Raw genomic sequence first — 25,108 nt, 5'->3', positions numbered from 1 at the left:
CTTGGACAAGCTCAAAAAATATTCCATCTACTGTCTCTTATAAAGCAGCACTTCAATGAACTTCAGAAAAGAATGTATTTGGCAAATGTAGTTTGATACTTTTGCTAGCACATGAAGCAGTAACCATTGCATGCTGGTATTTTTGATGATGGTTTGGTATGTTAGTATTGTTTTGCCATGAAACTAAGACAAAACATTGCAGTACTACCCTACTCTATTGCTGATAAGATGGGAAGATGAAAATAGGAATACAGAAACTCAGGAATCTGGGGATTTATTCCTATGTTGGGTGGCTGGGTTGTGTTGCTACAGAGGGAGTAAAACATCTGTGAGAAGAGTGAAATTACTATCTTTAAGTAATATCTTTCTTACTATCCAACCTGAATCACTGTGCAAGTGCTCCTATTGTTCAGTGCCAGGTAGCTTTAGAAGTCCATCACCAGGGCAAAGGGAATTATAGAAGACAGGTTTACATCTAGTGAAAGATTACTGATGGAAGACTCTATGTATACTACAAACTTGCTTTCAAAGTGATTTACAGTAAATCTTGTGCAGAATGCTGCTGTTGCATGCAGCTGTCACAGAGAAGGATGATGGTATTGGTACTGGAGCAGGATAGCTGGACTGTTAAGCAAAATTTAACCAACTGCTGATCTCTCTGGCTGACATGAAGAAAAAGTAATTTACTCTGGAGTCAATGAATCTCATTTACACCTGGGTGAAGTAGATTAATGCTTTTGAGTTTCCTTTCTCTGAATTGTTAATAAAACCATAAACAAAAACAAACCCTTAATTGTATCACCTTAGAAATCCATTGAACTTTGCATTTCAATTATCCTTTCAGCAAAATGTGGTAATTGTATCTACTTGCCTTCCTGAACAGTTGTGAAAATAAATTATTGTTCCTAAACAGCTTGCAGGCTGAAAAGATATGAAAAAGGGAGCAGTTAATGTTAACATTTAGGAAAAGAAGAGCAGAAGGAGGAAAAGGTCACAGGTAAAATCCGCTGTTACTATTTCTTCACACAATATAGCATACCAGTCGCTTCAGAATGAAAGAGGCCAGGCACATGAAAACAATACTGAGACACTTCTGGCAGGATTTGCAGTGCAGGCCAGTACTGCAGCAATATCTGCTCATGGGTCTTGAGGACCATCTTTCATCTTATGGAAAACACACACAAGAGTGGGGGTTGATGTACAAGTGAAGGAAGAGAAGGCTATTAGTTTGTTTGCTGTTGCTTAACATGGGCTCAGGCAGTATTCTTCCCAGGCCTTCTTGAACACACCCTGGTACCTGGGAACACTTTCATATGGAACAGTTACGAAATACTGTGACTGATGTAGTTCTGATAAGAAGCTGTAGCAATATTTATAAACTGCTGAGCTCTATAGATAGCAATACACTTGGTAACAGGAAATGGGACATGGTTGCTTCACCTGTGCAATTAGTGAAGCAAGTCTCTGCATGTTCATACACTCTTATACAATATGAACTGGACAGAAAGACCCTCCTGGCACTTGGGCTCATCAAAATGCCATGGAGATAGTAAAGTATCAGAAGGCACTGGGCAAAATTACAGAACTCAGTACTCATTGCCTTCTTACAATCAAATTCTCTAGCACTACAACAAATACCTGTACTGCTGTGTAAATAATTACCGCACTGAGAATGCTTGACTGTTGGTATGAATGGTGTACATTATTCTCAAGTTGGGGCTGCTTTTTGCATCCATACAGAAAAGTTTTCGTTTTCTAAAATGCCTATCAAACTAAGGAGCTCTACAAATGCTGGGTCTCTGCCTACAATCAAAACCAAACAAAGCAAAATAAATGTAAAATAATTGAGAAAAATTAAAATCTTAGTCACAGCATCTTGTGTCAAAGTTTTGCTCATGTCCCTCAGCAAACAGATGCCATTTACCTTATCCCAAGCAGTGAGTTAAATGGCTGGTAAATAGCATTTTCCCAGCTCCCTCTCCTCTCTGCCAGATCCAAGGAATTTATTCTGATTGGAATCAAAATCTGTGTTCTCACTGACCAAAAACTTCAATATGGTCGGGTTTTGTTTATTCACTACCAAATTCACACCGTTTTAATTCATGTGATCTGATAGTGATTTAAATTTGCTTTTTTCCTAAGAGTTAAGATCAAAACTTGTTGCATAGATACAATCATCTTACTTTTAAGAAGTTTTGTCAGAAATCTATTGTGTATATAGAAGACGAAGGCAAAGGAGAGTTAGCGCTACATTGTCACTGACCATCTACTGGAGGGGGGGGGATGGTGCTTAGCACACAGTGGAAGACAGACTGAGCAAGAATTTGATAAGTTCTAAAAATCTCTAAAGGTATGACTAAAGACACAGAAACTACATAATTCTAGGGCTTGTGGTTAATATTTGTAATGGGGAAAATCTTTTGTGAGGTTACAGCAGGTATGATCTTGGTGATGGAAAACCACTGCCCTGAGAACATAAATAGAAACAAAACCCTACTCCTCTCTGAATTGGCTGCAAATAAGTACAGCAATTTAGTCCTCTCTGTTGTGCAAAAAGGAGGTTTTCTTAGATCTTTAGACCTAAATGTACAGAATTTAAAAAAAAAAAAAAAAAAAAAAAAAAGTCATATTAGTGGATATAAGTTGAAAGAAAAAGTTGGAAAAACATGTTGAACCTTGGGGAACAACGAAGAGGTTTGTTTTCTGCCCTGTATATTGGTGATGGCATAGTTGGCAATGTGTGCATTGTAATCACAGCCACTAGAGATACACAAGTGCTGATGCAGATATTCTCAGTAAAATTCTTAGCTAGTAATGACTTCTACTGTTGCTCTTCACCACATATCAGCAGAAATATATTATTCTGTGGACCAAACATTCCTGCACGTTGCTGTACCAACTGACAACTAATTCATTTCAGTGAGAAATACAACTTGCAAAACATGATCAGGGTGTCTCTCTTTGGTAAGTTCCGTTAAGTGCATATTGCAAACTAGACACACAGATGGGCTTTGACAGTGTGCCACAAAACCAAACAGCACGTAGGTACGTTTCCAAACACTCTTGCCACCTATTTTTCTGTACTACATTCTTAGAAGATATTCTGGTGGCTGTCAAGGTTTATGAAGGCCTGCATGTGTCTGACTTGATCCCCTTTTTCTGTTGCTGATCCAGGCTGAACAACAACAAAAAAAATTTCATTTGGTTGGTTTGGGGTTTTTTTAATAATAACCTCGGCTTTTTGTTTTGCTTTACCACAATATAACTTCATATCTCTCCCTCTCTCTCTCTCTCTTTTTTTTTTTTTTTTTTTTTTAAACAGCGTCCCTCTTCTCAGATACATGAGATCTTTTCTCCTTTACAGCAAATTTAAAGCAAAAGTGATAATAAAAAGAAAGCTGCTATACCTTTCCAGGAGAGTAATTTTTTTCCCATGCAGGCACTTCAGAAGACAGATCTCTGAGCCACAGACCTTCTTAGAAACCCTGCCTTGCAGGAGATTAAGGCTGGGATGGTGAAGAACGTGGAACAAGCTGCATGTGCTGAGAATGGTCTAAGCAGACCTGTAGCATGTAGAAACATGCCAGAAGGCTTTCTGGGCTTCAGCTAGTCCTCCAGGACTAAGTACCTGGAGAGTTTACAGCTACCATGATTTTCTTTTTGCCTGACCTACATCTCTGGTAGACAACCTCAAACCTGCATTTTAAGTATGACTTACCATGTACTTCATTTTACTGTCATTTGTATCACTAAGGCTGGGGTGCCTTAATTAGCTCTCTTTATAAGTCAAAGGTCTGAAAAGGCATCTCAAATAGGAAGTAAGAGAGAAGAAGTTGGATTGAAATGAAGAAATTACTCATAAAACAAAGTTTAGGCAGTGTAGGCTCTTGACTATTGAACACATAGACAGCACAAACCAACTGGACTGCTGGAAATTTTAACATTATAGTGAGTCATGAAATCAAAAGAGTCTATGTGCTGTATCAGTAAATGCACATGTAAGGTTCTAAAGGTGAGCAGTGGAACAAGGGAAGTGTTTCGACAGCAGTGTCGCTGAGAAGAGGTAGGTCTTGAGGTTCTCCAGCCTCTGAATGTCAAGATAGCTCTTTGAACATCTGGTTCCTTGTAGTATTTCTTTATGAGACTAGACGACCACCAATGGCAAAAGGAAAAGAGTCTGCTCTCTCTCACTGGGTGGGATGTTACAGCTTTTATTCTCGAGTCCTGCCCTGCCTGGCTGGAGCTCTTCCCAGTGGCTCACCGGTGCCAGAGAGAGCGAGGCTCCTCCTGTGTCCCAGGGCTTTTTCCCCAGGGGGCAGGGCCCAGAGGCAGGGACAAACCACTGCCCAATCAGGGATAAAGTGGGAGGGGAACAAGGTTGGGTTACAGCTGAGCCAGGACAAACCATGTGATTACAAACCCGATGAAAAACAATATAAACCCAATTAATGCATTACAACAGTTCCTCATTCCTGTATCACTGTTCCAGGCATTTACACCAAACACAGCAAACAAACTATGCCAGGTCTCTTACAGACTTTTGGAGCACTCAGTCTCATGTTTTAAACGAGGCATCACCTTCCCTCTTACTTCAAGATCTTTTCAGCCTGTTTCTCCAGGAATATATCTCCTTCAGCTGTATAATGGGAATGATCTTCCGAAGGGAGAGAAAAAGGGGCAAAATCACAGAAGAGTGTCCACTACAGATGGGGGGGGGGCAGCACAGCCAGGGTGCAGGGTGGAGGAAGGCCCTTTGAAGTCGGATAGACACTCTTCCCTTACACCCCTGTGTGAAAGGATGAGGTTCATAAAAAAGAAAAAACAGATTCACAGGTTCAATTAGGAGGTGTGCATAGCACACAAAAATGAGGAAAGTAGTCAGGAAGCATTTACTTTGCTTGGAGCCATCCAGATATTACGTGTATTAATGCCAAAAGTCTAACCCACAGAAAGTAATCTATATATGTCACGACAAAAAATGTGTGGCATTTGCAATATCAATGTCACCTGTCATATTACCTCTCTGCTTTGGAGATGTTCTTATGGAGCCCTATGCCACTGAATGTGAGCCCAGTTCTTGGGTGGAAAGGGTTTTTAACATATTGTTTCCTTTGTGGTTCCAGAGAGGATACAACATATCTATGAGTATCTGGTGCTTGACAAGACTGGGAAAGATGGCTGTTAGAACAAATTCCCATTAGAAAAAATGGGTGGATCAGAAAAATAAGAGAAGTGCAGCAAGGAACTATAGGGGGAAAGTGTTTTACATATGACTATCAGAAAATAACTGTAGTATTTAGATACTAAACAAAGAAACAATATGCTAGAATAAAATTATTCTTTATGTTAATGTCTTGAAAAACAAGCTTCAAGTCATTGGAGCCAGCAGACAGGAACAGCTCTAATGTTACCAGTTTTCTTAGAAAGTGTAACAAAGAGTTACTCTGTCAATGAAAACATTTTGCAAAACACTTCAAGTAACTTCCAGAATCAGAAAGCAGCTTAAGATTGTTGTAACAAATGTTTAGTATTCCCTGCGTCCTGAAGCATTTTTTTGCTGTTTACAAAGCTCTGGGGAGCTTTGTAAAATTGCTGAGGATCATTTCATTGTTCTGCCAATGCATCCACTAAAGCTCCCTTTACTTTTAAGTTCATAACAAAAAGAACTCAATAATGTGCCCAATGAAAAGGGACACTGAGGTTAATCCTCTTTCTTAAGGAGAGCATGATTTAAAATTAAGCTCAATCTTAGTGGCATCTTAGAAAGTGATGTTGTACCTCAAACAGAAAAATAATTCTGTAATTTTTGAATCATTTGTACTTCTGGGTACATGGCATTCTTATTTGCCAAAATTATCACAGAAAAATTGATTCAGCTACTGTGCTTAAATATGTGCTTTATGCACTAGTATTTTATATTTGATACATTGCTCTAGAGGGGCAATTTCTATACATGAAATGAGTATCTCTATACTCCACAGTATTAAAATTAAATGTTTCAGCTGTAACCTTATTTCCCTTATTTTTTGCCCCATCTTTGTTTATTGCCTTTGTAGTAGCATGGCTAAAATCTGACAAGAAGCTGCTTGACAAACAGTCTGGTCTCTTGGTAGTACCACAGAGTATGCAATATACTTAGAGTAGAAGTGAAATGAAATTATGATTAAAATCTAGAAGATTTTCCATGTAAGTAGCTATGATTTTACCATAGTAAACATTTTAAAATTGCATTAATTGGAAATTGTAGCACTGGGAATGATTTTCCTAGCCCTCAGAAATGTGAGTAAAAATTACAAACAGTATATATTTGTATTCACTGCATCAAAGGAAATAATCTGTTAGAAAAAATTCTATTTTGTAAGTATAGGTAAAGTAGGAAAATATAAATATAAATATAAATATAAATATAAATATAAATATAAATATAAATATAAATATAAATATAAATATAAATATAAATTAATTCAGCATGATCAGATGTGAAACACCATGTATTTCAAATACCACAGTGTGATTCAGGAGAGCAAAAAATGGTTTTGTTATGTTCCAGTCTTTCCAAAAGGGGGTGCATTGAGGTATCTTTAAAACTTCAGAATGTTTCTAGGATAAGTAATGAAAATTTCAATAATTTCTTGGACATGCAGCATAGACTTACTTTAATATCTGGAATATCTTTTTAATGTTGAGCCAGGCTTTAGGCTGGTGTAGGTGAATATAGTTCCATTGCAGTCAGGGTTAAATAGTAGGATACCAAAAAAAGCATCCTGCTATTATGAAGAGCAGTGCCAGCAGGTCAATGAAGGGGCCCTGCCCTTCTACTCAGCCCTGGTGAGGCCTCACCTGGAATGCTGTGGAATCCAGTTCTGGGCTCCTCAGTAAAAGAGAGATATGGAGCTCTTGGAGCAAGTGCAGCACAGGACTATGAAGGTGATTAGGCAACTGGATCGTCTCCCTTATGAGGAAAGGCTGAGAGAGTTGGGCCTGTTCAGCCTCAAGAAGAGATGACTGAGAGGGCACCTCATCAAGTATTTGAAGCGGGGGTGTCAGGAAGCTGGATCCAAGTCCTTCTTGGTGGTGCCAAGCAGTAGGACAAGGGGCAGTGCGAATAATGAGGAATATGAGGAAAGACTTCTTCACTGTGTGGGTGACCATGTAGTGCAACACATTGTCCAGAGAGATTGTGGAGTCTCCCCCACTGGACAAATTCAAGAACCACCTGGACACAATCCTATACCATATGCTTCATATGACCCTTCTTGAACAGGAAGCTCGGAACAAATGACCCACTGTGGTACGTTCCAACCTGACACATTCTGTGATTGTGTGAACTGTCAGTGCATTGCATCAGTGTGCAGTCAGCTTTGGGACACCAATTATGACATGTTGCTTACTCTTTTGCTTTAGCAATACTTTGTCATGGGCTACATATTTATGCATAATAGCACATATGAACATATATTACCAACCTATCCATTCCATAACCTGAAAATATATTCCCTCTAGCCACCCTCCTGGCTCTTGCTAGCTCAGTTGTTCAGGGGTTTTAGGGAATTATATTTCCAGAGAGACAGCATAAAGATTTCAAAAGAGTGGCTCTCACCCCCAGTTTCCGTCCAAGCTTTATTCTCGATGTGATGTTCCGTGAGCCCGAGAAGAGAGAGCGTGAACAGGAAGAGATGGGAGTTTATCTAGTTTTGGGCCAAGGAAAGATATTGGCCCTGAGCCAATAGGGTCAGGAGTAGGTGTGATCGGGAAGAAGGGTTAAACTACATAGCACAGGCTTCAGGGGGACTCTGAGGGGAAAAACCATTCCTCAGAGGAGCACAACAATAACCCAAGTGCTGTTATCTGTCCTTTAAATAAGAGGGTATTTACAAATGTGGTAAAACATAGCAAAGTAATTTATTTTGTATTTCCCAGAATAAGGTAAGTACCATGGAAGTATTCACAATTATAATTTAACATTCCTTAATTAATTGGCTTTGTCTGTCATATTTTTCACATTTCCTTGATATTTAACTGTCTCCATACAAGGTAGAATACCTGTAGGTAAAGGTACAGAAGGCACGGAACATCTGGGAGTACTTTTGCTAGAATCTTAACACACACAGCTACAACCTTTAAGTACCTAAGTGTAAACTTGTACCCCTGTGCCAAACACTGCCTGTAGGACACGGATGGTCTGTGCTCTCACCCCATGAAGTTTCCCTAAGGATCCTCAAAGAGGTTGCATTCAGACCCTCTGTGATATACCTGCTTCCCATAAAAGGTCTGACACCTGCTCCTTATTCCCCAGGGATAGAGAGAGGCACTGTGGTCAATACATCCCAATTTCTTTGGCCACACAGCCCTCTAACCAAAGAGTGATTTGCGGCGTAAATGTCTGAATCAGCCCGAGGAGTTTTTCTTTTAAGCTTTGGAAAAGCTGATTACTTCATGCCAAGCATAGCTGTATTGCCCAATGAGAGTTTGTTTATCAGCCCCACTCTCACAAGTAGGTAACTAGAAAAGACTCAGTGGTGAATAAGTTCCTGCTGGAAATAGTCTGGAGTTTCTTTCAAAGCCACACCTGTTCATGTGATACAAGCCTCTTGGGTGAGCTGCCTGTTCTCTCATGGCATTGAGAAACAGAATGTCACAGCCCAATGAACAGCAAGGTAAGGCCGTACTGAGCACACAAACATATATGCAAGCAAGGAAATTACTTTAGACTGCAGAGAAACGTTGCCAATTTAACCATATCTAATGTTTGTACTCTCTCTCACACACAAAACATTTGGTGCCTGAGTAGTATTTCTATTTGCTTGAGAGGAGAAAAAGAATGAATGGGCAAAGGAAAGGTTACTAGCAGGGGATGCATAAAATATTTCTGATTCAACTGTGATGAAGTCTGCTGAAGACAAAGTGCCTGATGGTTTTCACAAGTGCCCAGGACCTTAGGGTTGTGACACATAGAAACAGAATATAGCCTTTCATATTGAAACTTACAACAATTTGTAATTTTTGCCAGGAAAAAAAAAAAAATCCCCCCCCAAACAAACAACAACAACAACAACAACAACAACAACAAACCCAACAAAAAACCCACAAAAAACAAACAAACAAACAAACAAACAAAAAAACCAAAAAAACCCCCACCAACCACAAAACCACCCACCTTTAACTGTAATAAAAACCAGAACAAGTCACTAAAAAATGGATGAGAAGATATAATCTTGTAATAGTCCCTTGGAGTCCTTGGAGGATGCAGTAATTTGTAGACTCTTGTTTCCTACTTATCAAAATCAACTGTCACACCTTACACTGACACCATGAGTTTGGAATACATGATGCAATGCAATGATGGCTCATGATGACAAGCATGCAGAATTAACCTGTTCCCTGTATTACAGCTGATCCACCCAGTTATGACTCACTGGTAAAGGACTGAACTTTTTGTCCTTAGGCAAAGGGCACAGCAGCTGTGTCTCCCAGACACAGTGCCAGTGCTTTCATGACATTTCCAAGTGCACTCAAGATAAGACTGGTCCAAGAGCAGTTTTTTTCGTACCACAGGGATTTTTGGCACAGACAGACAAGCAGAAGGCTTGCAGACAAGCAAGACTGATCAAAAACTGTGGCTTTCACTATCGCAGTCTGGGCTGAGGTCTCAAACTGAAATGAGATTGGGGGAAATTACTCAATCATTTCTTTGTTCACTTCTGTCAGTATCTGAAACAGATCACACTCCTGAACAAGGTGAAATTTTGATGGATCCTGCAGCTGTTCCCACTGTTTCATCTTTGATGTCCAGATTGATATCACTAACCTTAACACAACAACAACCAGCTGCTTATACATCTGTTCCTGGCAAGACTCTGCTCTTACAAATGTAAGCAGGGCTGATGACAGACATTCTGGTTGCTTAGACCAGCTGATTCCAGATGCAGGTGAGTTGATATTCCATTTCAGGGGCATCGCTCTGGAGAGCATTCTATAATTTATCCATACCAAATCATGTTATTTCCTACCTGTACATCTTTATATAACAGTCACTCTCTGGGTCAACATGAAAGCTGAAGAGAACTCATGAGTAAAACAGAAGTCACTACCTGAAAAGACCCTGATGCTAAGAGCTCTAGTAACCCCCCATCTCTTCTACTGCTGAGCAGCCCCCAGCATGAAACCAGTTCACACAACACCTAACAACTTAGTATTTATAAAAAACTAAAACAGGCTCTGCTTAGAGAAAGAAAAATGCACATAGAATTTGTTAATTCACTATTTAAGAAATGAGTTTTTTTTCAGAGCTGACTCCATTGTAAAAAAAATCAAAGTTCAGCCTTCTTTCTCACTTATTGTGCACCTGATTATAAGAATATTCCGTTGCAAAGAAATTTAGAAGAACATTAAACTGTAATGATTTTGTAATGGGCTTAAATAGCAACTGAAACTTGATAATTTCTTCAGCAGTTTCTCCCACATTTCTAAGGAATAACTCCTGTCAAGAACAATGTAACAACACAACACAACAACACAACTAAGGATGATATTTCATTTGCAAAGAACAGGAAAATGTTATGGAAATACTGAATGTCTTTAGAAGCAGAAACTCAGATAGCATCATTTATATTGGTTACCTAGAGTGAAACTGAAAACTCAGGTTTCAAACGTGCCTGTCTAGACTCGATGTGTATTAGCCTTCTGAGCCACTTAACAGCTGCTTCACTGTGAAAGTGGTAGTTAAATAACCACAGCAGAAATACAAATGACCAACCACACAGGAAACTTGGCAGATCAGACATCTCATGTCATCCTGAATGCTTCTAACTGGATGCACGTCCCTGTGCAAAGCCAGAGTCTGTAACTGCTGTGGAAAATGGGCGTAGGTCAGAATAGGTGATCCCTGTGAGCTGGGTAAGGAACATCCGAGGCACTAGCTGCAAACATTCTGCATGAACGACCCTATTATTTCAGCTAGTCTTGGCTCACCACACCCTATGCACCTCCCAGACATGCAGGAGTAGCTGCTGAAGTCATGACCTATCAGCCCAGTTCAGCATACAACTGTGAAAATGGCTCTGCTGCTGCAAGTCCTGGGCAAAACTATTCTTTTGTTCTGGGAAAAACCCCTATTTCTCTGTTTGAAATAGCAGGTCTGGACTATGCAATAAACACATATCACAGTTTGGAACAGCAGAGCTTCTCAGGTACAGCGGTCTGTTACTTGCAACTCCTTTAAAGAAATGCAAGTACAGCTTTCGCACCTCTATAAGATGTGGTAAATAAGAGGTGCTCCCAAAAAAGAGTTGGGAAAACTTGCTCAATGTGGTTGTGAAATATATTTGCACTGTGGCTTTTATCATGTTCCTGTGACCTTTATTACTGAGCTTAGTTTCACAAAATAAAGGAACTGGGATACCAGAAAGAATTGTGGAAAAATGGAGGAGCAGCAATAACACTTAAATGAACAACTCTGGAATCATTCATATCTGATTGAAATATTGTGTTAACAACTGTTTCTACACCACTTCAGAAACAGCATTTAAAATGGCTTTTAAAAACAGTATTTTTTAAGTGTCAGACAAATTTTCCTCTTGACAATTTTAGCTGTGTATTTTTGTCTTTAGGTTACACTGTCCTCAGGTTCTTTCAGTAGCACCCAAGCAGAAATAGAACAAGTCAAGATGCCCCTTTTGACCAGTGCTATGAATCTGTGACTCTTTGTGATGAGAACCAAGTACACGGCTAGAACAGATGTCTCAGTGCATTCTGGCTACTTACACATACATAACCTTTCTGTCCATCTTCAGTCTGTACCTCCACTCATATTATGGGAAACTGCATGCAAATACTCACAGATATCAGAAGGCGGATCCCAGTACTCCATAAAGGAGTGCAGAGTGATTCCTGGATGCTTGACAATTCTGTAGTGGCTGAGAAAGATTCAAACACAACTCATATCTTTGCAGCCATTTGGGAAAGAGGCATTCCTTAGGGATGCCTCTGACGAAGCTAATAGTGTGTGCTGTAATTCCAGCCCTTGAGACATGAGTAGGAAACCTTGAGAGATATCTTGGACTTTATTCAGTCACAAATTATCTTGTCGTCAGTGTGTTAACGTGGACTCCAGAAATTGCTAGGCACTCAGCTTCAAGGCAGGGCTGAGCCTGATTTCTAGAACAGATATCTTTCTAAAGCACTTATTCCCTCCACCCTCTAAGCTTCCATAAGTAATGACCAAAACATCTTTATAATTTTGCTCACCTATCTGGCCGAGGCTGTTTTGCTTCCAGGCAGTCATGGCTGTAGTAGCAAGAAAGGACTATAAGCTTTCCAGCTGCTCCTGGATCTGCTTTGACTCAGCTCAGGAACCACCTCCTATTCCAGCCACCATTTTTGTGCCATGGTGCCAGGATCAGGGCCCAAGAGTTTCTTAAGGACTAATCTCAGTGTCAGTACCCATAGATCCATTTAAATTTATTATTTGTGTCTATATATATTTATGGAGCATCAAATACTTGTTCTTGGAAGCAACAAACATTACCTTTAGATCTAGTGTCCCATTCAGTCATGAAACACCACTATTCAGCTCACTTCTGTGGCTAGATTCTGTTCCCTGTATTTCACCTTCTTTGGCTCTTACTCTTCGCTTACAAAAACACTCATGGTTTTGTTCCCCAAGGGGCTCTCTGACTGCAATTTCTGTTCTGTTGCTCTCTTACCAAATTCTTTTCCCCATCTCAAACCCTTGATGTATGTCTTTGGTTCCTAAGTCTCAAAACAACCTGCCCTTCATTGAATCTACTAAGACTTGGGAGCATGCTCTTGGCTATCCTTGCTTGGGTAAATGAGAAGGCAACAGTTTTGCAGTAAAAAGGGTTGAGAGATGCAAAGAATGCTAAGTGTCTGCTTGAGTCTAGGTGGAAAAAAACCCTTGATTACATGTTTCTAATGATAGTGTACCTTTAACTTGCACTCAGCATTTTTAATTCCCAGGAAGGTTTGCATTGATGAAAACTCAGAAACTCTCCTGTAGAATGAATGCTTACTCTTCTCAAAATTGTGAAATATGAGCTATCTAATAAATTTGCAATTTTTCTTGATTTTTCCCCTTATCTTTGTAAATTTGAGATATCCACAGAACATATTGGCGATTATGAGGTGATGTCAACAGCCAATTGAGTTCCATGAATAAAACAATAAATTATAGTCCAAGTGAAAAGTCCATGCATAGTGTGTATCCAACTGGACAATTAACAGTAAGTGTTTTTTAAGATACTTGTGAAAAAATCCAACTTAATTCTCAAAACTATTAATGAAAAATGTAAATTTTAAACATTACCTAAACAGATAAAGCATGAATGAAAATGTAAATTACCTTCTTCTTCCCTTTCTATGCTTGTACTCAATACTTCTCTAACATGTATTTGGTTAAAAACACAATAATATTTCGATATATATTCTGCTCAGCATGTGAAATTCCATGTACATACTGTTGTCAGACAAAGAATTATTTGCTCAGCTGGTGGGAAAATACAATGTTATGCTGCAAAACCAGTAGCCAATGGAAGCACACAGGATCATGTTAAATGCTAACCAAGAAGAGTTGCAGAATAATGAAGTTACTTCCATGTTTGGAAAGTAACACCAGTTTATGCAGGAGGTAAGGGTAGCATGATATGCCCCAGAGGGAGCATATAATTTGTTTGTAGGACATTTTTTAAAAAATAAAAATACACTGGTGTGTAGATACGACAATTTTGTGTCAGTCTTTATACTGAAAAATAATGTCTTTTCATCTCAGAGGGATAATCCTTGTTCTGATAAAAAGGAGACAAGAGGAGGTAAAGGAATATAAAGGGAGCAGATGAAAATTTGAAAGAAGTTACCTGTTAGCACTTACTTGTAACAAAGTCCCATTGTTCTTGCTCATTGATAATTGTAAATTAAAAGAAACTCTGGAGTACATAACAGATGACAAGCCAGAGCAAACATTTGGAGGCGGGCCTTGGAGAAGGAAGCCTTACAAAACGTGGCTGCTGAAGTGAAGAATAAGAACTTTGAAGGAGCGTCAGGAAAGAGAAGTAAAGAAATAGAAAATATTCAGAGCATATAAAGGAAAAAGGTTGAAAGGGCCTGTATGAATAAGCAAGGTCTCCTTATCAAAATCAAGTATAAAATGGAATCTTACAAGAGGTGGGACCAGCAGCTGAGAAGGAATACAGACACACTTTCTGAGCACAGAGGAAAAGCCACAGTCCATCTGGAGTTGAATCTGATGAAGAATGTGAAGGACAGTGAAGTACCCAGTAGCAAAAGAAATATCATAGATAATGTAGGACCACTGCTTAAGCCGGGCAGATACCTGGTGACAAAGGACATAGAAAAGACTGAATTACTCAGTGCCTACCTCAGTGGAGAAGGATCAGGTTAGGGAGCATTGAATGGTACTGGACACATTGGACACCATTCCACCTGATAGATGCACATGAATGCTGAAACAGTGGGCCTCTTCTGATTGTCTTTGACACATCAGCAGAATATGGGAGGTTCCTGAGGACTAGGAGAAAGGAAACGTCCCTCCTGTTTTCCAGCAGGGCCACAAGTTACAGTCATAAAACTGAGGCTGATTAGCCTCACCTCAATCCCTGTGAAGGTGATGGATCAACTATCCTGGAAAACATTTCTAAACAAATGAAGAACAATAAAGTGATTGGGAGTAGTTGGCATGGACTTATGCAGTGGGCACCAACCTTCTATGTAGCCTTCCATGACCAGATGACTAGTTTGGTGAATAAGGGGTGGTAATTGAAAGCTGTGAATCTGAACTTCAGGAATGCTTTTACCACTGTCTCCCACAATATCTTCATAGACAAAATGACAAGGAATAAACCCAATAAGGGTGTGGTGAAGTAAATAGAAAGCTGGCTTGGGCAGCCAGGCTCCAAGCATTGTGATCAATGGCAAGATCTCCAACTGGAGGCCAGTCACTACTGGAATGCATCAAGTGTCAATAGTGGGTTCAGTGCTGTTTGAACCCTCAGAAAGTTTGCAAATGATACAAAACTGGGAGGTGTGGCTGATAACATACGTAGGTGGATTGAATTTCAGAGGGATTTCAAGAGTCTGGAGGGATGGGCTGACAGGAACTACATGGAATTCAAGGAAGAACATTCCAAGTCCTGCATCTGGGGAGGAACAACCCGAGGCAGCACTACACACTGAGGGCAAACTGTCTGGAGGGCAGCTTTGCAGAGAAGGACCTGGAGGTGTCAATGGACACAAGGTGACCGTAAGCAGCAATGCACCCTTTCAAAGAAGGCCAATATCATCCTGACTTTCATTGTTACGTGCATTGTCACTACACGTAGTAGCATGGAAATAGACCAGCTGAGGGTCACAAAGATGACAGATACTGGAGCATCTGATGTATGAGGAGTGACAAAAGACAGGATTGTACAACCTGCAGAGGGCCTGTGGAATGTTACCAATGTGCACAAATACCTGGTTGGGTGGAGTAATGAAGATGGAGACTGACTCCAAATTCAGCAAATTACTCTCAATAACCCTGCTCAAGCAGTAAGTTGAATGATCTACAGAGGTCTATTTCAAACTCAGCTATTCTGCAAAATTATTTATGGTTTTCTAAATCTAACTATCCTCCAAGTATTCCAGAATTTATTGCTGAGTGCACAACCGTAGTTATTTCCAACAGCAGTACTTGACAGGTTTATAGGTTAATCAGCCTGGATCAATTTGTCAAGAAAAATACATGTACCTGAAACATCATTGTTTGAATTTTTTAAAAAACTGCTTTCATGTTCTATTACAAAATTAGTTCTGAAGATCAAAAGTACTGAGGCTTTATTCCTTTCAGATTTGTTCTTTGAGGTTTCACTGCAACCTGTAGCTTTAACTTTTTCAACCCTTGGACATAAGAGCTCTGGTCTCTAATTTTTCTGGTGTTCGATTTTTTGAGACACAGTACCAGACAAGACAAAGACTGTGTTTATGGCTAAGCTAGAACTACATTTGTTAAACTTCACAAGCACTTCACATATGCATATCAGATAGCTTGTTACTGCCAGATAAAGAGGATACTGGAAGAACTATCTCTTTTTGCTCTCTCTCTCTTGCCCCTACTAGACAGGCTTTTATATCTACAAGTGCTCTAGGACTTAAATAAAGTTCCAAACTCACTTAAGCATGCCAGGCAGAGAGCAATTGCATAGATTTCTGTATCAAATCCAACTAATAACTGCGTACTTTTTTTTATAATCTAAACATTTGAACAAGAGGAAGATGCAAGGCAGAGTATTTATATAATAACAAACAAGCAGAGCTGTAATACGCACATTTCTTTGATTTAATTAAAATAAAAGGAACAAAAGTGGATTTTTAATAAAAGAAGACAGATGTATGAGAGCTTAAATTACTAAAACCAAGTTTCAAAGACACACAGTCCTTAGCAATTTAAATCCTTTCCTTTATAAAAAGGTATTTTACAAAGCAGTTTCAGAGTGCAGATGCATTAATGGATCTACTCATTAAGCAAAGAGAAAACTTCCACTGTCTGTCCCCTTATTTTTATATTTTCATAAGGAAAATTACACATAAGGAAGAGAAAGGAAATTTATCCTTGCCTTCTATTTGCCCAGAATCTCAGTGATACCATTCTAAACAGAAACAGTAATAGTATAGTGAACTGGAAAATATATAATTCTGAAATTGCATTTCAGCAGATTTTAAATACAATTTTAACTGTCTTGTCATCTGAGGATGGAGACTGAGATCAATTTTCCCTCTCCGAAACTTATGTAAGCAATGGTTTTGCAACAGAAACCCATGGTTGAGAAGAAAACTGGGAGGTGTCTATAGGGTTAAAACCTTTCATAGATATACCACTAAGAGAAACTTCACTGGTTTTGGTTTCCACAGCCTTCTCAGCATTAATACCAGTATCACTACAGGTTAATCCACTATTGTTCCTTTGTTAACTAATTATATTTATCCCTTTTTATCAGTTCAAAATTACATGACTGTTTCTATTGCATCATTTTTGTTGTTGGAATAAGTCTCATATCTAGGCCACCAAGGACCTTTATGACGGAAATATCTATTAAATTAATCTTTTTCAGTCTGCAACACTCAAACACTGTTAAAATTAATCAATATTTTGGCAAAATATTGATTGAGTGAACCAAGAACAGCAGCTTTACAGCACATGGGAGGGTTAATTTTGTTTTTAATTTAAACATAGTACACATTTGCATTAAGTCCTAAGCACTTGATTAAAACATTAGGGTGTATCATGCCCCAAGGCATACTGAGGCACCTTTCAGCAGGCAGATTTGCCCTACTTGAATTCACTGCTCTCTGTGAATTGTTGCACTCCACACTTACAGAGGGAAGACCAAGTGTACATCTCCTGCTACTGAACTGTCACACCTCCAGGCAGCCCCATGCTTCAAGCAACCTTTACTCTTTGCTCCCCCACTGATCTTAATATACCTGCTGAAAGAATCCATCTGGCAGCAGATTTGACTAGAGAAGTTGCTCAGGTTGAAGGCTTTACCATACCTATTTTCCTCCATTATAATCCTGAAAGTATATTGAAGATTCTGGTTTTAAACCATACATAAACTTAACATTGAGTGCTGCAGATTTTTACCTTAAACACCTCATGAGAGAGTTCTTTCTCCCCACACAACCAGAGGGCAGAATGACATCCCAGAGAGTATGGCAGAAAAGTAGATCCTTTTCTAGACAAAGCTATTTATACTAGTTTGGTGTTTTCCTGTGGAGCATTGCTTGAGGACTGCTCATTCATCAGTATGGCTGGCAAGTATAGGAGTCAGTACTTTTATTAATTTTATTTATGAAGAAGCCTCAGCAAAGTTTGTTTACATGGAGCCATTAACCCTACCTGTTGCACAATAAGTAGCTTCTCCATCTAATCTCCCAGGCAAACACCTTCTAGGACAAAAAATAAGCTTTACTGCTTCAGTTAAATAAACTGATTATTTGCTTTACTGATTACTGGACACAGGCCCTCAATCTTCCTCAATTCCCTGTACTGTGACATTTTAAGCCAAGATACTTTTGCATGGGCTGTTTCTGCCTTAGAATAGAGATGCAAGCCACCCAGTTAAGGATTATGTGAGCTATATTTTAATAATTCCTACATACCAGCTCTGAATTCTCTGACTCAACTAGCCTTGTGACTGTGCCAACATTGAGCATGGCAGTTCAAATCATGGCTAAAAAATGCCTATAAAGCTCATTGAGGCAATCTTAAATCAATATAAATGTGATCATTAGACTCTAAATGCAGGAACAAATAGAGAAAAAGCCTGACACTTTCAGTTACAAATGACATACAAACACAATAGGGGAATTTGAAAATTAAGGTAATTTGTTTTACTTGAAAAGTTATTTTTAAGGAAGTTATAATAAGAAATCACTGAAGTCAGTGAAAAGGCATGTTGTTGGCCCCATGATTTATTTACGTGGAAACTAACATTAACCAGGAACTAACAGACTACACAGGCAGTGTTCACATACCTCACCTGTTTCTAACAGTTATTAGTATCTTTTTACTTTTAGTTTTAAATTATACTTTTAATTTGGTCAATTCCACACCAGGTGATATCCTGTCTTTTCTGACAGTAAGTTGCCTTTAAATTGCTGCATCCTAACTTCTCACATACAGCTAGAGCTAACTTGAAAGTCAATCCTTTCTAAAGTTATTGTGGTGACTAGAATACTTTTCAGAACCACAACTGAGTTGTTAGCAGGATTTTTGAACACTCCTTTACCTACATTAATAAGAGAGAGCTGTGGAGGAAAAAAAAAAACCCATTAGAGAACATGCATACACTGCAATGTTCAGCTTGTGTTATTAGTCAAAATTCCTGAGAAAAAGTATACCTTCTCATGTGCAGTTAAACATAGACTTTTATGTAAAGCTATGCTTATTCTGGCAAGCTCAGTATGCAGGCACAGCCAGTCAAGTAATTTTATACTCTCACAGCATACCCCTGATTAATAGAGTTAAATTTAAAACAGTTAATGCAATGCATGTTTGTCTATTACACAATAAGAAAAAAAGAAGTATCAATTGCTATTTCCAACCCCAGATCAAAAATGCTGAGCCGTAAAAGAGAGCCGAAGTGTTGGGAGGTTTCTCCTTATGAACCCCCTCAAAAATGGAGCCACACCACAGTAATAGGAATTGCCATAAACACCATAATGAAATAAAATCAAGAATAGCTGGCTCAAAGGATTAGTAATGAGCAACTGACTCTTTCATTAACTGGACACTAACTCAAACGTAGCAAAGGCTGGTAGTCACCAGGTTGCTTTAGCTCTGCTTGGGCTCCACAGATGGCAGTATGGCTGCTGGAACTACCCCAGTCCGTGGAGCAACCACTCTGATTCACAGAGCTCAGAACGGGCCAGCAATTCACACCTATGCTAGAAATAGGTGATCCCGTCTTGCAGCATTCAACATCACCAAAAAAGTGTTTGGATTCAAAAGTAGTAAGAAAAATAACAAAGGCCATGTAGCCCTATATCAGCCCCGCTGTAATAGAACTCAGAATCGCAGAGCAGTTAATGTTGGAAGACGCTTCTGGAGATCATCCCACTGCCAAGGCAAGGTCACTTAGAACAGGTGAACCAGGAACAAGTGCAGGTGGGTTTGGAATGTCTCGGGATAAGGAGACTTCATGACCTCCTTGCGTAGCCTGTTCCGATGCTCTCCCTGTGTGTTTCTCACGTTGAGATGAACTCTTTGGTGGAACTTCTGATTTAGCTTATGGCCACTGTTCCCTGTCCTGCCGCTGGGCCTCGCCAAAGACTTTGGTCTCGGCACCCGCTTTTGAGATATTTATATGCATTAATGAGGTCCCCTCTCAGTCTTCTCTTTTCCAGACTGAACAGGTCCAGCTCCCACAGTCCCTCCTCAGAGATGCCCGGTAGTACCCGGCTGCCCCCGATCCCCGCCTCTGTGGATAAGGGGCTGCGGTGTCCTCGGCGGCCAACACGAAAGCCGGACGACACGGACCCGGCGCCTCTGCCGCGACCGCACCCCTCCCCGGAGGCCGGAGCGGGCGGAGCGGGCACACCCGGCCCTCGCCTGCCGCCGCGGCCCGGCACCTCCCTCGGCTGCCCGAGGGGGATGGACCCAAGGTCAGGCGGCGGCGGCGGGCAGGGGGCCGGGCCGGTAACGGATGTGCCCGCCCGCCCCGCCTCCTGCGCTGACAGAAAGGCGGCGGCGGCTCTCCGTGCGCCAGCGGCTGCCGCGCGCAGGCCGGTGCGGAGCAGCAGCGGCGTCTCCGGAGTCCCTCGGAGCCCGCCCGCAGCAACCGCCGCTCCGCCGCGCTTGGGCCGCCCGCCCCCCCGCCTCGCTCCGGTCCGCCGCCGGCTCCTGCCCGGGCCGCCGCGCCCCCCGGGGATGGCGGTGCTGGCCCTGGCCTCGGAGGGACTCGCCATCTTCGGGCTCATCCTCTTCGTCGTGCTCTGGCTCATGCACTTCATGTCCATCATCTACACGTAAGCGCTGGGGTGCGGGGGGATGGCGCCGGCGTTGTTCCGTCACCCACCCGCCATCGCGCCCGGGAGCGCCCGGGCAGCGGGCCCCGTCCGCCGCGCCGCCGCCGCCCCGAGCCGGCGGCTCCCCTGCTCCCGGGTGTCAGCCCGGGGACCCGCCTGCCTCCCTGCGGTGTGCCTCCCGGAGACCCCGCCGACAGACCAGGGGGTCGGGCTGGCCGTGCTCAGGGTACAGCTGTGTCCCTGCCGTCGGTCTTCGGGTGAAAAACGTCCTCTGGGGTTTTGCCTCCTGCTCTATGCGGTGATCTTTGCTCAGTTGTCCTTAGTGCGGCTGGGGAAGGCTTGACGCTTGTTGTGTGCTGGTATACACCTGTAAAGTGTGGCTTTCCCGATGATAGTGGGAGACCAGCCTGCACAGGAATTACAAAATATATGTTTGACTGCAACGGCTGTACGGCAGAACAGCTGAAAGAGCACAGCACTCTGTGCCAACCATAAGCACACTTCTTTTTTGTATTGAGAAATAATGATAGTACTAGTAAAAGAAGTATATGTAGTGAGTCAGATCCTTCTTGGATAAGTCCAAGTAAGAATTCCTTTAGAGTTTGTGAGCAGTGTTTGCATTGTAGTGACTGACAACGCAGATAGAACCTGGCAGAGGAATTTTCTCTGAGTATGTGGGGAAAGGATTAAGAATGCATCTGTTTGTAGATAGTAGTTTTGCTCTCTTAAGTAGAAGGCCACTCTTGCATCACTCCTAGGATTAGAAAATACCTGAATTTCTGTTTGCTTTCTTTGTGCTTATCTGTTTTCCTTTCTTGCTGCTCTACTGCATCTGAAGGGTACCTGTGATAAAACTCAGTCCATACTGAAAGCAAAGCTTGGAGAAAGGGTCAGGTTGGAGAGGATCTCAGTGGATTATTTAACCATCCCGGCCCAGCCATTAAATCCTAAAACCCATGGCACAGGACTGTGTCCAGACAGTTCTTGAATATTGCCAGTGAGGCAGACTCCACAACCTCTCTGGACAACCTGTTTCACTGCTTTGTCACCTGCACAGTAAAGAAGTCCTTCCTCATATTCAGGTGGAACTTCCTGTGCATCAGTTTCCACCTTTTCTCCTATTGCTTGGCAGTACTGAGAAGGGCCTGGCTCCATCCTCTTGACGCCCTCCCTTCAGTTACTCATAGATGTTGATTGGGGTCCCCTCTCAGTTATCTATTTTGAACACTGAACAGGCCCTGCTCCCTTAGCCTTTCCTCATATGAAAGATGCTTCAGTCTCTTAGTCATCTTCAGAGTTCTCTGCTGGACACTCTCTTTTGTCTCTCTTTAACTGAGGAGCCCAGAACTGGATTCCACAGCATTCCAGGTGAGGCCTCACCAGGGCTGAGTAGAGGGGCAGGATCACCTCCCTCAGCCTGCTGGCACTGCTGTTCATAATGCAGCCCAGGATGTCACTGGTCCTCTTGGCCACCAAGGGCACTGCTGGCTCATGGGGAGCTTGCTGTCCACCAGGACACCCAGGTCCAACTGGGCAGAGCTGCTTCCCAGCGGGTCGCCCCCAGCCTGTGCTGGTGCCTGGGGTTGCTCCTCCCCACGTGCAGGATCCTGCATTAGCCTTTGCTGGATTTCAGAAGGTTCCTCTCTGCCCATCTCTCCAGCCTGTTGAGGTCCTTCTGAAGGGCTGCACAGCCCTCTGGGCTATCGGCCGCTCCTCCCAGCTTTGTGTTGTCAGTGACATTGCTGAGGAGGCCTCTGCCCTTCACCCCAGTCATTGACGGAAAAGTTAAACAAGACTGGGCCCACTACTGAACCTTGGGAGGCACCACCAGGAACAGGCCTCCAACTGGGCCCTGTGCCACTGATTATGACCCTCTGGGATCTGCATTTCAGCCAGTTCTCAATCAGCTTCACTCCTCAAGCAGTTGACGCTTTCCAAATTGAATTCATGGATACCTAAGATTTTCTTCTACTTCCTTTTTTTTGTGTGTGTGTGTATTTTTTTTTCTTTGTTAGTTTGGGATTATTTGTTTGTTTTTTAAAATGTGAAATTACTAATAAGCTCTAATAGTTTTATTTTCTTCTACTGTTACTGTAGTTATCCTTAGCTCTTATATTCACTTGGATAATTAACTTCTTTCTTGATAACTACCTGTATGGGTTACCTTGGACACAAATGGCTGGATTTCAATACTGGGGGGAAAGAAAGGGTGCTAAGTGGGGGAAGAGACTACTTTGGGCATGGCTGATTTTGGTCAGCTTTAAAGTTAATTAAAACAGTCCATTGCATGCTTAAATCTCATCCTGTCAAGTGAGCATGTGTGGTGCTACTGCTCATAACTCCTTTATGAATAAGTGACAATTGAAATGGGCAGGAGGCAAAAATGGAGAAGATGTGCAAGATGATGAAAAGGAGGCAGAAGTTTGAGATATGCTAAGAGATGTGAGAAGAAGGAACAGGGAAGAGGTCACTTTTGGGCAGTCAATGCCACAGGAGCTATCCCCTCAAACTGCTGCCTCCTGTGGAGGCAAAACTGGAGCAGAGGCACTCCTGAGTGCACTCTGGGCTGCAGGTAAGGCACTCCTGAAGAGACTGTAACCTGTGGGCAGCCCATGCTGGGGTTGCAGCCCCATGGTTGACTCTCACCTGAGGAGACTGCAGCCCATAGCAGGCCCGTACTGGGGCACAGACCCTGCCAAAGGGATTGCAACCTGTGTATAAGGCACTCCTGAACAGTTACACCTTGCTAGAGCAGAGTAACAGTTTAAGATGCAACCCTCCATAGAAGAAAATGAGTAAAAAGTAAGGCATGGCAGAAAAACCATTATGTGCTGATCCTTGCCTCCTGTGTCATCTTGCTGAAGGGCTGGGGAAGGACTGGGTTTAAGGAACCACGCAGATAAGCAGTTCGGATAGAAAGGTGAGGGGGAAAATATTTCTTACTGAAGCAGAGCCTGGGGAAGGAGGACAAAAGGTCCTTCCCTGAAAGTTAGGTTGTGTGTCTTTTTTTTTTTTTCCCCAATACCCAAATTGATAATTAGTTGCCTGATCCTTGCCAGTAATTTAAATAGAATTGCCTGAGTTGAGGCAGTTTTGCCTGTGACAGTAGTTGGTGGGGAATGCAGGCAGCAGCTGGAATGGCTCTTGCGGTGGTGTGAAATCTGGAAAGAGTTGTATTTTTTGTTAATGGGAATTTGTGTTACCAGTGCATGTATAAATTGTGTGTTAAGAGGTTGTGGAGGGGATGGGTAAGAACTGAGGTGATCCAGTCGCAGCTTCTGAGGCCACTGGTCTGCTTCCAGCAGGGCTCAGGATTTGCCATCTCAGTAGGGTCAGAGTCAGAAGCTGTCTTTGACAGAGTAATGGCCTGATGGCAACAGGGGTATTTAGTGTTCAGTGCAAAAAATGGTGGCCCATGGTTGGAGGTGAGCAGGTGGTAGCACTGAGGTGACCAAGTTGCAAACTGTTCTGGATTTACAGGCAGTTGTGGAGGAGCTGCCCTGGTTATGGTGATTCAGCAGATCTGAGGAAAAAAGGACCGCTGCTCCCCATATTGTGACCACACAGCTGCCCTTTGAAGTGAAAATAAAGAAGTGGTGGATACCATCCCAGCAACCGTGGTGGTGGCTGGGAAACAGTAGCTGATGGCTAGAGAGGGCGCTGTGCTGGTGAATGTGGAGCTTGTTCCACTTGTTAGCATTGCCCTGTGCAAAGGGGAAGGGCTGGGATGTTGTCTAACAGGGCTGTACGTGGAGGAATGGCCAGGTCCTGCAAGCAAGATAGTCCTGTGAAGGGAAGGTGAAGGAGGTGATCAGCTGTATTTGCTTTGAATACTGGAGCATGCTTATGGGGAAAGGGTTCCAAATGAAAGGTGATTGCTGGTGTTACGGCCTGAAACTCTGGTGGCAATACACTGTTACTAGTGCCCTTCATCTCATAGAGACTAGTTTTATCTTGGATGGCAGACACGGCCCACTGCACCCTTTCTGAGACCCATGAGGTGGGAAAGGGTTTTCACGTATGGACAGAAACTGCATTTTATGTCAGAGGATGCAGTATTAGAATAGAATTAGATGATCCTTGGCATATACTGAATAACACATTGTTCCTATTTCAGGCAGTAAAGAAGAAAGATGTAGCTAGATAGTCTTGCTGTTTTCTCTTTACGGACAATATTGTTGGTTTAATTTTTTTAAAGTCATTGAGGTATTGCTTGTACTCAGTCTGCACTGTGTCTAGCCATGCTGTATTGGTGAGTTGGAAGGTCCCATCTGTGCCACTGGAGGACTAAGATAATGTTGTAACGTATCAGTAAAGCTGTTGTGGACTAGACAGTCATCTTTCTGTGGCTTCCTATTGATATTTAAGAAGTTTGATTTAGCAAAACACTTAGAATGTGTGAATTAAGTATGTAAATGAAGTTATTCAAGAAAGTAAGTTTTTTGTCTTGAAATGCTTTCAGCAGTTGTTGCAATTAAGATCAAGACAATATTTCTTTTGCATTGGTTTATGTTGTAATTGCATTCAAACTTATAGGGTTTGGAAATCTAAGGTACTGTTCTTCCATACT

The 25,108-nt window shown here is 41.8% G+C and overlaps 1 protein-coding gene across 1 annotated transcript in view; it reads left to right on the top strand.

The window, feature by feature from the left end:
* Window positions 1-20,394: 20,394 nt before the first annotated feature.
* UGCG (UDP-glucose ceramide glucosyltransferase) overlaps window positions 20,395-25,108 on the top strand; it is a gene marked incomplete at its 3' end in the record, with an annotated part of 31,196 nt that continues 26,482 nt past the window's right edge. The window contains exon 1 of the mRNA XM_040091007.2: window positions 20,395-20,538. Within this exon, the coding sequence (XP_039946941.1) occupies window positions 20,441-20,538 (98 nt within the window). The remainder of the gene's footprint in view (window positions 20,539-25,108) is intronic.

This window comes from Hirundo rustica, chromosome Z, assembly GCF_015227805.2.
Source record: "Hirundo rustica isolate bHirRus1 chromosome Z, bHirRus1.pri.v3, whole genome shotgun sequence".
In the NCBI taxonomy this organism is placed as follows: domain Eukaryota; kingdom Metazoa; phylum Chordata; class Aves; order Passeriformes; family Hirundinidae; genus Hirundo; species Hirundo rustica.
Note: the sequence above shows the minus strand (reverse complement) of the source record. Positions and strands in the feature narration are given on the sequence as shown.